At 37.5% G+C, this 14,514-nt stretch overlaps 1 protein-coding gene across 1 annotated transcript in view; it reads right to left on the bottom strand.

Moving 5' to 3' along the window:
* SYCP2 (synaptonemal complex protein 2) overlaps nucleotides 1-14,514 on the bottom strand; it is an 81,181-nt gene that overhangs the window by 42,833 nt on the left and 23,834 nt on the right. The window contains 1 exon segment of the mRNA XM_081559352.1: nucleotides 8,919-8,979. Coding sequence (XP_081415478.1) covers nucleotides 8,919-8,979 — 61 coding nt within the window.

Here is a 14,514-nt window from a genome sequence, read left to right as displayed (position 1 = left end):
AAAAAAGAGTGGAAATAAAAGCCTTGGGCTTGGAGGGAAAACCTGAAGAATCAGTGAGCTGTGGGAGAACTTCATGTAGTTTAGTCTGTGTGTAGTCAGAACCTTCAAAGGAGAGGAGAAAAAGGAGCATAAAAAAATAATGTGAAGAGCAATGGATAAAAACTTCAGAAGGAATCTCAATGAACTCTGAGAATGAACAATGTGAAGAAAATTACACTAAAGGACTATAATCAGATGTTTATAACTACTAATGAGAAAATCTTAAAAGCAGCCAAGGGAAAAAAGACTTAACAAAAAGAACAAACATGAGAATGACTGACTTCTCATCAGAAACAATGCAAGCCAAGAAACAGGAGAAGAACATCTTTAAAGTAAACTGAAACAAAAACAATAGGCAATCTAGAAGTCTGTACAAGTATCAAAAATACTTCTCAGGACCTTCCTGGTGGTCCAATGGTTAAGAATCCACCTGCAACTTCACAGGCGAACTCTATTAAACATTTAAAGAGCTAACATCTATCCTGCTCAAACTGTCTGAAAAAATTTCAGAAGGAGGAAAACTCTCAAACTCATTCTGTGAAGCTACCATCACCCTGATACCAAAACCAGACCAAGTTATCACAAAAAGTGCAAATTACAGGCCAATATCACTGATCAACACAGATGCAAAAATCCTCAAATTTCTACCAAACAGAATCCAGCAACACATTAAATCCAACAATATACTGTGATCAAGTGGAGTTTATCCCAGGGATATAAGGATTCTTCAATAAACAAATCAATTAATGCGATATACCATATTAATAAATGGAAAGATAAAAATCAAATGATCATCTCAATAGAAGCACAGAAAGCTTTTGACACTTTTTTATGATAAAAAAAAAAAAAACCTCTCCAGAAAATCAGCATAGGAGGAACCTACCTCAATATAATATAGGCCATTTACAACCCACAGCAAACATTACTCTCAATGGTGAAAAACTGAAAGCATTTCCTCTAAGATCAGAAACAAGACAAGGGTGCCCAGTTTCACCACTATTATTCAATATAGCTTTGGAAGTCCCAGCCGCAGCAATCAGAGAAAATAAATAAATAAAAGGAATCTAGATTGGAAAAGAAGAAGTAAAAATCTGTTTGCAGATGACATACTATACACAGAAAACCCTAAAAATGCCACCAAAAATTACTAGAGTAAATCAATGAATTTAATAAAGTTGCAAGATATAAAATAAATACATAGAAATCCCTTGCATCCCTAGACACTAACAGTGAAAAATCAGAGAGAGAAATTAAGGAAACAGACCCATTCACCATTGCAACAAAATAATAAAATACCTAAGAATAAACCTACCTAAAGAGACAAAAGACCTGTATACAGAAAACTGTAAGACACTGATGAAAGAAATCAAAGACAACACAGAGAGATATACCATGTCCTTGGATTGGAGGAATCAATACTGTCAAAATGAATATACTATCCAAAGCAATCTACAGATTCACTGCAATCCCTATCGAACTACCTATGGCATTCTTCACAGAACTAAAAGAAAAAATTTCACAGTTTGTACTGAAATATACAAGACCCCAAAGAGACAGAGCTAGATTAATCAAAATCAAGCCTCCCTGACTTCAGACTATACTACAAAGCTACAGTCATCAAGACAATATGGTACTGGCACAAAAACAGAAATACAGACAAATGGAACAAGACAAAGCCCAGAAGTAAACTCACACACATATGGGCACCTTATTTTGACAAAGGAAGCAAGAATATACAATGGAGAAAGACAGTTTCTTCAATAAGTGGTGATGCGAAAACTGGACAGTTACATGTAAAAGAATGAAATCAGAACACTTTCTAACATCATTGTTCTTGTTGTTTAGTTGCTAAGTCATGTCTGACTCTCTAGCAATCCCATGGGACTGAAGCCCACCAGGCTCCTCTGTCCATGGGATTTCACAAGTAAAATGGATTAAAGACTTAAATGCAAATCCAGAAACTATTAAACTTTTAGAGGAAAACACAGGCAGTGCAATCACTGACATCAATTGCAGCAAGATTCTCTGACATCCCTCCTAGATTAATGGAAATAAAGCCAAAAATAATCAAATGGGACCTAATAAAATTTAAAAAGCTTTTGAACAGCAAAGGACACTATAAACAAAATGAAAAGATAACTCTCAAATGGAGAAAATAACTGCAAAAGCAGCAACTGACAAAGGATTAATCTCCAAAATACATAAGCAGGACATACAGCTCAATATGAGAAAAGCAAACAACCCAATCAAAAAATGGGCAGAAGACCTAAACAGATATTTCTCCAAAGACTACACAGAGATAATCAATAAACACATGAAAAGATGTTCAATATCACTCATTATTAGAGAAATGCAAATCAAAACTACAATGAGGTATCATCTCACACCAGTCAGGATGGCAATCATCAAAAAATTTACAAACAATAAATGCTGGACTGTTGGTGATGGGAATGTAAACTGATACAGCCATTACAGAGAACATTATGTGGATTCCTTAAATAACTAGAAATAAATCTACCATGAAAAAGTGAAAGTGTTAGTTGCTCACCCACGTCCAACTCTTTGCAACCCCATACACTATAGCCTGCCAGGCTCCCTTGTCCAAGGAATTCTCCAGGTAAGAATACTGGAGTGGGTAGCCATTCTCTTCTCCAGGGGATCTTCTTGATCTAGGGATCGAACCCAGGTCTCCAGCACTGCAGGCAGATTCTTTACCATTCGAGCCACCTGGGAAGCCTGTATGTATGATCCAGCAGTCCCACTACTGGGCATATGCTGGGAGTATGAGAAAAATCAGAATTCTGAGACACACGTACCTCAATGTTTAGTGCAGCAAGGACATGGAAGCAACCTAGATGTCCACTGACAAATGATGGATAAAGAAGCTGTGGTACATATACATATAATGGAATATTACTCAGTCATAAAAAGGAATGAATTTGAGTCAGTTATAGTGAGGTGAATGAACTTAGAGCCTGTTATACAGAGTGAAGTAAGTCAGAGAGCTGCTGCTAAGTCACTTCAGTTGTGTCTGACTCTGTGCGACCCCATAGACAGCAGCCCACCAGGCTCCTCCATCCCTGGGATTCTTCAGGCAAGAACACTGGAGTTGGTTGCCATTTCATTCTCCAATGCATGAAAGTGAAAAGTGAAAGTGAAGTCGCTCAGTCGTGTCCGACTCTTAGTGACCCCATGGACTGCAGCCTACCAGGCTACTCTGTCTATGGGATTTTCCAGGCAAGAGTACTGGAGTGGGTCGCCAGTACCTTCTCCTAACTCAGAGAGAGCAAAATATATATTGTATATTAATATATATATATATATGTAATCTAGAATAAAGGTACAGATGAACCTATCTTTAGGGAAAAAATGGAGAGAATGGACTTATGGACACAGCAGGGGAAGGTGAGGGTAGGATGAACTGAGAAAGTACCATTGACATATACACATTATTATGTGTAAAACAGTTAGTGGGAAGTTGCTATATAACACAGGGAGCCCAGCCTCGTGCTCTGTGAGTACCTAGAGGGGTAGGATGGGGGAGGGGAGTGAGGGTCAAGAATGAGGAAATATATATAATTATGACTGATTCATGTTGTTTTGTTTGGCAGAAACCAACACAACATTGTAATTGTCCTTCAGTTAAAAAAGAAATCCTAGGAAACAAAAAAGGACCTGCCTGCCAAACAGGGGACATAGGTTTGATTCCTGATCTGGGAAGATTCCACGTCCTATTGGGCAACTAAACCTGTGTGCCACAACTACTGAAGCCCTCATGGTCTAGAGCCCCTGTTATGCAAGAGGAGAAGCCACTGCAATGAGAAGGCAGCACACTGCGACTAGAGAAAGACTGTATGCAGCAATGAAGACCCAGTGCTGCCAAAAATAATTAAAAAATTAATTACAAATAAAAGTTTAACCATGATAAATTGTAAAAATAAAACAAAAAATACTTCTTCAAAATATAAACAACAATTTTCTGACATTAAAAAAAGCTTATTTGCAGTACAAGAAATATTAGAGAAGTCACTCAGGCAGACGGAAAATAATACCAGATGGAAATCTGCATATATTATAAATGAAAGCTGAACACTGCAAATGGTAAATATAATGCACTTTTTAAACTATTTTAAAAATCTTTTTAAAAGTTAATTGGTTGCATAAAGAAAAATATTATTATACCATATTTTGAGGTCTTTGACACATTTAAAAGCAAAAAGATTTTTAGTCCTATTGACAGTAGTGGCACAAAGGCCAGGGAAGCAAAAACAGAAGTTGACTGTTTTTATAAGAACCTACCAGGTTCCTAGGAGGTATAATATTACTTGAACATACACACTATTAAGTTAAACATGTATAAAATAAACCCTAAATCAGCCATTCAAAAAGTGAATATAAAGCCAACAAAAGAAATACAGTGGAACCCCTGAAAATGAAGTAACACAAATGAAGAAAAAAAAAGAAACATGGCAGACAGGATGGTACATAGAACAAAAGCTAGATAATAAATTTAAAGCAGATCAACAGTCATATTAAAAACGACAAAAAGCAGAAACTGTCAAATTACATTTAAAAGAACAATGCCCAGTATATGACACCTATAAGAAACCCTCTTTAAATATACAGGACATAAATTACTTAAAGATACGCCACATTATAATTAGCTAACAGAAACTTGGGAGAGAATATATTAGTATTACATAGATTACAGAGCAAAGAATATTACCACAGGAAAAACAGTCATTTCATAATGATAAATTTATGAAAAGATGATACCACTAAATGTTCATAAAACTAATAACAGAAATTCAAAATACCTGAAGTAAAAAATAACAGAACTGAATGAATAGAAAAAAAATCACAACCATAGTGGTGACTTCAACACCTCTCTCTCAATAATTGATAGAACAGGTAGGTAAACAATGAGGGAGGATGTATGACTTGAACAACAGAAAAACCCAGCCCTCCACCCAAGGATGACAGAAAACACGTTCCTCTCAAGTGCACTCAGACCATTTACTAAGACAAACCGTATCTGGGTCATAACCTAATAGTCAACATATTGGAAAGGATTTTCAAATCACACAAAGTATATTCTGATAACAATGAAATCAGGTTAGAAATCAGTAACGTATTCCTGAAATCCCAAGTATACAGAAACTAAATAAAGTGCTTTTAAATAATCTGTGGGTCAAGGAAGAAATCAAAAGAGAAATTTAAAAAGAATCAAATGAATGAAAATGGAAGCACAGCATACTGCAATTTGTACGATGCTGCTAAGTACGTACTTAGGAGAAGAATTTAAAGCACTTAAAGGCTGTTATTAGAAAAGAAAAAATGGTCTCAGATCAATGACTTCCACTTCACCCCAAGACACTAAAAACAGGAAAGCAAATTAAACAAAGTAAGAAGAAGAGAAGAAACAATAGATATAAGAGCAGAGATCAATTAAACTGAAGATCAAAACACAAAAGTGAGAAAAATCAGTGAAACCAAAGGCTAGTTATTTGAGAACATCAAAAAAAATTGATATATCTCTCATAAGACTGATTAGGAAAAAAGATAAGCGACAACTTATCAGTATAAGCAGTGATGGGGGACCATCACACAAATCTACAGACAACAAAATAATAAAAAGGGACCATTATAAACCACTTTATGCCAAAAAATTTGACAACATGGATGAAACATATTTGAAAGACAGAAATACCAAAGTTTACTCAAGAAAAAAATAATAAATAATCTGAAAAACCCTTTATGTATTAAATAAACTGAATTTGTAGTTAAGAGCCAAAGAAAAGTGAAAGAACAAGTCCAGATTGCTTCATTGGTAAGTACTACCAAGTACTTAAGAAACACCACCAATTCTTCACATACTCTTAGAGGAAACTGAAGACTACACTTGCAAATTCATCCTATGAAGTTCAACAATGCCCTGATTTTGAAACCTAAAACTACAGACCTTCTAGGACATGAAATACTAAATTTCTAACTAAATCTGGCAAATCTATTCCAATGCATCTAAAAGAATAACTACATCACAAAATTGTTACTACTGTTACAATGTTATTTCTCCTGATATCAAACTACAAACCCAATCATAATTCTAGCAAGTTTTCTGTAGCAATTGATAGGCCAATTTTAGAATTTACATGGAAATTCAAAAGGTCTAGAATTACCAAAACTGTCCTCAAAAAAACCCCATAATATTAGAAGACTTACACACTATTGACTTTAAGACTCACTATAAATCTACAGAGCTAAAACAATGTGGTAATGGCATAGGGAACAGATCAATGGAATCAACTACAACAGCAAGTTCAGTTCAGTCACTCAGTCATGTCCGACTCTTTACAACCCCATGAACTGCAGCACGCCAGTCCATCACCAACTCTCGGAGTCCACCCAAACCCACATCCACTGAGTCAGTGATGCCATCCAACCATCTCATCCTCTGTCGTCCCCTTCTCTTCCTGCCCTCGATCTTTCCCAGCATCAGGGTCTTTTCAAATGAGTCAGCTCTTCACATCAGGTGGCCAAAATATTGGAGTTTCAGCTTCAGCATCAGTCCTTCCAATGAATATTCAGGATTGATTTCCTTTAGGATAGATTGGTTGGATCTCCTTGCAGTCCAAGAGACTCTCAAGAGTCTTCTCCAACACCACAGATCAAAAGCATCAATTCTTCTGTGCTCAGCTTTCTTTATAGTCCAACTCTCACATCCATACATGACCACTGGAAAAACCATAGCCTTGACTAGACAGACCTTTGTTGACAAAGTAATGTCTCTGCTTTTCAATATGCTGTCTAGGTTGGACATAAGTTTCCTTCCAAGGAGTAAGTGCCTTTTAATTTCATGGCTGCAGTCACCATCTGCAGTGATTTTGGAGCCCAGAAAAATAACGTCAGCCACTGTTTCCACTGTTTCCCCATCTATTTGCCATGAAGTGATAGGACAAGATGCCATGATCTTACTTTTCTGAACATTGAGCTTTAAGCCAACTTTTTCACTCTCCTCTTTCACTTTCATCAAGAGGCTTTTTAGTTCTTCTTCACTTTCTGCCAGACCTACACTTAAATCAGTCATTTGATGTTCAACAAGGGAACCAATGAAATCCAGTGAGGAAAGGAAAATCTTTTCATCCATTAGTCCTGGAATAACTGTATACCCATATGGACCTAAAACCCTGTATCGAACCATAACCAAATATTAATTTGAGACGGATCAGAATTCTAAACATAAAAGTTAAAACCATAAAGTTCTTATAGAAAAACAGAAGGAAATCTATGTCACTTGGTAGTAGGCAAAAACTTCTCAGGTCACACGAAACAATAACCATGTAACAAAAAAAACTGATCATGTGGACTTCAAATTTAACAACTTCTGCTCATTAAAAGAGACCACTAAGAAAATGAATAAGCAAGATACAGACAGGGAGAAAATACTCATACAACATATATTTGTCAAAGGATTCCTATCCAAGATACATAAGAACTCAAAAACTTAATAATAAAAAGATAGTCCAGTAAAGAAATGCAGTCCAATAAAGAAATGCACAAAATATTTAAACAGATACTTCACAAAGAAAATATGTGAATGGCCATTAAGCACATGAAAGTGCTCAACACCACTGGTTTTCAGTTCAGTTCAGTTCAGTCACTCAGTCGTGTCCAACTCTCTGCGACCCCATGAATTGCAGCACGCCAGGCCTCTCTGTCCATCACCAACTCCCGGAGTCTACCCAAACCCATGTTCATCGAGTCGGTGATGCCATCCAATCATCTCATCCTCTGTCGTCCCCTTCTCCTCCCGCCCCCAATCCTACCCAGCATTAGGGTCTTTTCCAATGAGTCCACAGCCTTGTCTATCTCAACGAAACTAAGCCATGCCTTGTGGGGCCACCCAAGATGGATGGGTCATGGTGGAGAGGTCTGACAGATTGTGGTCCACTGGAGAAGGGCATGGCAAACCACTTCAGTATTCTTGCCTTGAGAACCCCATGAACAGTATGAAAAGGCAAAAAGATAGGACACTGAAAGATGAACTCCCCAGGTCAGTAGGTGCCCAATATGCTAATGGAGATCAGTGGAGAAATAACTCCAGAAAGAATGATGGGATGGAGCCAAAGCAAAAACGATACCCAACTGTGGATATGACTGGTGATAGACGCAAAGTCCGATGCTGTAAAGAGCAATATTGCATAGGAACCTGGAATGTTAGGTCCATGAATCAAGGCAAACTGGAAGTGGTCAAACAGGAGATGGCAAGAGTGAACGTCGACATTCTAGGAATCAGTGAACTAAGATGGACTGGAATGGGTGAATTTAACTCAGATGACCATTATATCTACTACTGTGGGCAAGAATCCCTTAGAAGAAATGGAGTAGCCATCATGGTCAACAAAAGAGTCCAAAATGCAGTACTTGGATGCAATCTCAAAAACGACAGAATGATCTCTGTTCATTTCCAAGGCAAACCATTCAATATCACGGTAATCCAAGTCTATGCCCCGACCAGTAACACCACTGGTTTTAGGAAAATACAAATAAAAACTATCATGAAATAGCACTACATGCCCACTGAAATAAATGTCTTGATATCTGAATTTGCAGTGGTGCCAGTCTGCCAAGGTGTATGATTTCTGTCCAGCACATATTGACAAGAAAGTGACTGATATAGGTTTTAGATTAGATAGGGAAGGAAATAAATACAAGATATTGGGGGTAACACAGGGTCAGGGAATTTGATGATAGTGAACCATCACATTTATGAATGTGAACATATGAAAACGCTGATCTGCTTTCATCAGTCTACTGAGTTTTTCCATAGAATATGCAACTTCTACTCCAACAGAAATGATAGGAAACGAGTTTAATACCTTCAATGCTGTATATTTGCACTTTTTCTTCAGGCACAGTGACTGCTTCCCACTGATGATCCTTAAATTTAAAAACAGGTTTTGATCATAAATAATTTAATCTTGCTTTAAAGCTCCTTTAAACACTATCTTCAAGTTATACAAACAATAAAGGTTATTTTTTGTTTTTTTACTATCACTAAGTAACTGGTTGATATATCACATTTCTTGTTCCATCAACTGACTACCATAATATATTATACTTGTCACATTTAATCTCTTTGTTCATTCTTAAAAGTGATAGTATTGATTACTTTAATGGTTTTCTATTTTTAATCAAAAAAAGAATGACTATCCATTCATATTAGACTATAACCTTTTTAAAAAATATTACCAAATCCTGTCATCTCTTTCTCTGAAATGTTTTGTGAAATCATATTCATCAACCAATTACCACTCATTAATAGATTGTCCTTAGAGTCAAACACTGAATGCATGTGAATAATAACCTAAAATGTTTTCCCCTTCCAAGTATTTTCACTGAAAATTTGTATAAATGAATAAATAATGTGAATTCACACAAAAATGTTAAAGTAAAAATTAGAACCATTCCAATAAGATGATATCCTAAAATATTCCTAATCTTATGATGAAAATAGATCCAATTCACTTGCTATTTAAGGGCTGTTAAAATTCCACTAAATCCTCAGTCTCTTCACTAACTCCCTCCACTTCAGTTCAGTCGCTCAGTCGTGTCCAACTCTTTGCCACCCCATGAACAGCAGCACGTCAGGCCTCCCTGTCCATCACCAACTCCCAGAGTCTACCCAAACTCATGTCCATTGAGGCAGTGATGCCATCTAACCATCTCATCCTCTGTCGTCCCCCTCTTCTCTTGCCCTCAATCTTTCCCAACATCAGAGTCTTTTCAAATGAGTCAGCTCTTCACATCAGGTGGCCAAAGTACTGAAGTTTCAGCTTCAACATCAGTCCTTCCAATAAACACCCAGGACTGATTTCCTTTAGGATAGACTGGTTGGATTTCCTTGCAGTCCAAGGGACTCTCAAGAGTCTTCTCCAACACTACAGTTCAAAAGCATCAATTCTGGTGGCTCAGCTTTCTTTTTTTTTTTTATTTATTTATTATTTTTTTTCAGCTTTCTTGATAGTCCAACTCTCACATCCATACATGACCACTGGAAAAACCATAGCCTTGACTAGACAGACCTTTGTTGACAAACTAATGTCTCTGCTTTTTAATATGCTGTCTAGGTTGGTCATAACTTTCCTTCCAAGGAGTAAGTGCCTTTTAATTTCATGGCTGCAATCACCATCTGCAGTGATTTTGGAGTCCAGAAAAATAAAGTCAGCCACTGTTTCCACTGTTTCCCCATCTATTTGCCATGAAGTGATGGGACCGGATGCCATGATCTTAGTTTTCTGAACGCTGAGCTTTAAGCCAACTTTTTCACTCTCCTCTTTCATCAAGAGGCTCTTTAGTTCTTCTTCACTTTCTGCCATAAGGGTGGTGTCATCCGCATATCTGAGGTTATTGATATTTCTCCCAGCAATCTTGATTCCAGCTTGTGCTTCATCCGGCCCAGCATTTCTTATGATGTACTGTGCAAGTAAGTTGAATAAGCACGGTGACAGTATACAGCCTTGACGTACTCCCTTTCCTATTTGGAACCAGTCTGTTGTTCCATGTCCAGTTCTAACTGTTGCTTCCTCACCTGCATACAGGTTTCTCAAGAGGCAGGTCAGATGGTCTGGTATTCCCATCTCTTTCAGAATTTTCCGCAGTTTATTGTGATCCACACAGTCAAAGGCTTTGGCATAGTCACTAAAGCAGAAATAGATGTTTTTCTGGAACTCTCTTGCTTTTTTGATGATCCAGTGGATGTTGGCAATTTGATCTGTGGTTCCTCTGCTTTTTCTAAAACCAGCTTGAACATCTGGAAGTTCACGGTTCATGTATTGCTGAAGCCTGGCTTGGAGAATTTTGAGCATTACTTTGTCAGCATGTGAGATGAGTGCAATTGTGTGGTAGTTTGAGCATTCTTTGGCATTGCCTTTCTTTGGGATTGGAATGAAAACTGACCTTTCCCAGTCCTGTGGCCACTGCTGAGTTTTCCAAGTTTGCTGACATATTGAGTGCAGCACTTTCACAGCATCATCTTTCAGGATTTGAAATAGTTCAACTGGAATTTCATCACCTCCACTAGCTTTGTTCGTAGTGATGCTTCCTAAGGCCCATCTGACTTCACATTCCAGAATGTCTGGCTGTAGATGAGTGATCACAGTATCGTTATTATCTGGGTCGTGAAGATTTTTTTGGACAGTTCTGTGTATTCTTGCCACCTCTTAATATCTTCTGCTTCTGTTAGGTCCATACCATTTCTGTCCTTTATTGAGGCCATCTTTGCATGAAATGCTCCCTTGGTATCTCTAACTTTCTTGAAGAGATCTCTAGTCTTTCCTATTCTATTGTTTTCCTCTATTTCTTTGCATTGATCACTGAGGAAGGCTTTCTTATCTCTCCTTGCTATTCTTTGGAAGTCTGCATTCAAATGGGTATATCTTTCCTTTTCTCCTTTGCTTTTCACTTCTCTTCTTTTCATAGCTGTTTGTAAGGCCTCTTCAGACAGCCATTTTACTTTTTTGCATTTCTTTTTCTTGGGGATGGTCTTAATCCCTGTCTCCTGTACAATGTCACAAATCTCCGTCCATAGTTCATCAGGCACTCTATCAGATCTAGTCCCTTAAATCTATTTCTCACTTGCACTGTATAATCATAAGGAATTTGACTTAGGTCATACCTGCATGGTCTAGTGGTTTCCCTACTTTCTTCAATTTAAGTCTGAATTTGGCAATAAGGAGTTCATGATCTGAGCCACAGTCAGCTCCCGGTCTTGTTTTTGCTGACTGTATAGAGCTTCTCCATCTTTGGCTGCAAAGAATATAATCAATCTGATTTTGGTGTTGACCATCTGGTGATGTCCATGTGTAGAGTCTTCTCTTGTGTTGTTGGAAGAGGATGTTTGCTATGACCAGTGTGTTCTCTTGGCAAAACTCTATTAGCCTTTGCCCTGCTTCATTCTGTACTCCAAGGCCAAATTTGTCTGTTACTCCTGGTATTTCTTGACTTCCTACTTTTGCATTCCAGTCCTCTGTAATGAAAAGTCCCGCCACTTAGTTGCCTTAATTGAAACCAGTGTATATTCTGAGAGAACCAGTACCATTTAACTACAGCCTTCTCCAGTCAAGGTGCTAAGTCTCCCAGACCTCAAGGTCAGTAGGAAAGGGTTGGTATCCTCCTTTCTCCTTTGAGCATTTTTCTATTTCTCTGTGTATAACACCTACTCATCATCATTTGCTAACTTTAAAGTGACTCTTCCTCATATACAGAGGTACTTGGTTCAAAGCTTTTCTTTTGAAAAAAAAGTCTACATAATATAAATTTTCAAAAAGATTTAAAAAAATAGAAATCGTTATAGTGAGTCCAAAACATGACCTTACCCAGCTTCAACAGTTTACCAACATGTTGTGCCCACCAATTTCATCTTCACCCGCTACTCTCCCTCCATTATGCTCTCTTCCTCTTGATCTCAACTTTTTTATTCATTGTTACTTTAACCATCAGTTTGAAAACAGTCATCCTTAAAATAAAGTACCTAACAACAACCCCTCCCTTTAATCTACATCTCATTTTAGCTTCTACTGTGTTCTCTTCTGCTTGTCTTTACTTCCTCTACAAATATTTCAACTTTCCAGGAATGCCTAAATCCTACGGCTTAAACAAAATTGCTCTTTCTTGGATGATCAGCTTTTATTTTATTTAACTGTGTTTTGACAAGAGTTGATCATTTCCTCTTATAAAACGCCCTTCCTTTACCTTTTGTAACATGATACCCTTTTAATTTGATCTTTTTTGGCAGACTTGTCAAGCATCCTTCAGGCTAGTTTCTTCTGCCTATCCTATATACATGTGTACATCCATGTATACATCTGCCTATCCGTGTATACATTTCTTATGGTTTTGTCATCTAGACACTCACAGAATCCCATGGTTTTATTTATCTTCTGTATACAGAGAGCTTTTGAATTTCCACTTACAGCTCAGTTCTCTCATCTGAACTTCAGACCAATATATTCAACTGCCTACAATTTATCTTCAGCTGAATGCCCCACAAGCACCTCCAAATCAAAACATTCAAAGCTGAATCATTATCTTTCCCCTACAAAATTGATCCCCCTAAAACAGCATCCCCATCCATCCAGTTACCAAAGCTTTATTAATCCTTCCTCTTTTTAATACAAATTACCAAATCTGCTCAATTCTACATCAAGTTTTTCTGAAACCCATCCACTTCCATCCATCCCCACCATCACGTTCCAAAACTGTGCCACCAGGATTCCTCTCACCTGGATTACTGCGTAAGTCTAACTGCTTCTGGTCTTGTCCCTTTTTAATCTCTTCTCCCCAACCAGGAGAATCTTTTACATGAATGTGATGCTCAACGCCTAGTATATATCTGGCACATAGTAAGTTCTTATTAAATGTTTATTCAACTGATGTTGTCTCCTATTTATAATCTTTCTTTGGCTCTATACTGCTTGCCTTCTTTCCAATCTCCTTTGAATTCTATCACTAACACAGAGTATTTTTCAGTTGAGTGTTGTATTTATTCATTCGTAAATATGAGCCCTTGAACAGTTATAAATGAGAGAAGATGGGTCCCTGATTTAATAAATCTTACATTCTATGGGAGCGGGGATACACAAAAAAACAACAGATAAAAGAATTTTAAGTAGCAATAACTAATATAAAGATCATGAACTCCTTATTGCCAAATTCAGACTTATATTGAAGAAAGTGGAGAAAACCACTAGACCATTCAAGTATGACCTAAATCAAATCCCTTATGACTATACAGTGGAAGTGAGAAATAGATTTAAGGCACTAGATCTGATAGACAGAGTGCCAGATGAACTATGGACGGAGGTTCGTGACATTGTACAGGAGACAGGAATCAAGACCATCCCCAAGAAAAAGAAATGCAAAAAAGCAAAATGGCTGTCTGAGGAGGCCTTACAAATAGCTATGAAAAGAAGGGAAGCAAAACACAAAGGAGAAAAGGAAAGATATACCCATTTGAATGCAGACTTCCAAAGAATAGCAAGGAGAGATAAGAAAGCCTTCCTCAGTGATCAATGCAAAGAAATAGAGGAAAACAACAGAATGGGAAAGACTAAGGATCTCTTCAAGAAAATTAGAGATACCAAGGGAACATTTCATGCAAAGATGGCCTCAATAAAGGACAGAAATGGTATGGACCTAACAGAAGCAGAAGATATTAAGAAGAGGTGCAAAGAATACACAGAAGATCTATACAAAAAAGATCTTCACGACCCAGATAATCACAATGGTGTGATCACTCACCTAGAGCCAGACATTCTGGAATGTAAAGTCAAGTGGGCCTTAGGAAGTATCACTACGAACAAAGCTAGTGGAGGTGATGGAATTCCAGTTGAGCTATTTCAAATCCTGAAAGATGATGCTGTGAAAGTGCCGCACTCAATATGTCAGCAAACTTGGAAAACTCAGCAGTGGCCA

Source organism: Giraffa tippelskirchi, chromosome 13 (assembly GCF_054371585.1).
Source record: "Giraffa tippelskirchi isolate mGirTip1 chromosome 13, T2T-mGirTip1v1.2.pri, whole genome shotgun sequence".
NCBI classification, from domain to species: domain Eukaryota; kingdom Metazoa; phylum Chordata; class Mammalia; order Artiodactyla; family Giraffidae; genus Giraffa; species Giraffa tippelskirchi.
The sequence above is the reverse complement of the archived record's forward strand: the minus strand, read 5'-3'. Positions and strand labels throughout refer to the sequence as shown.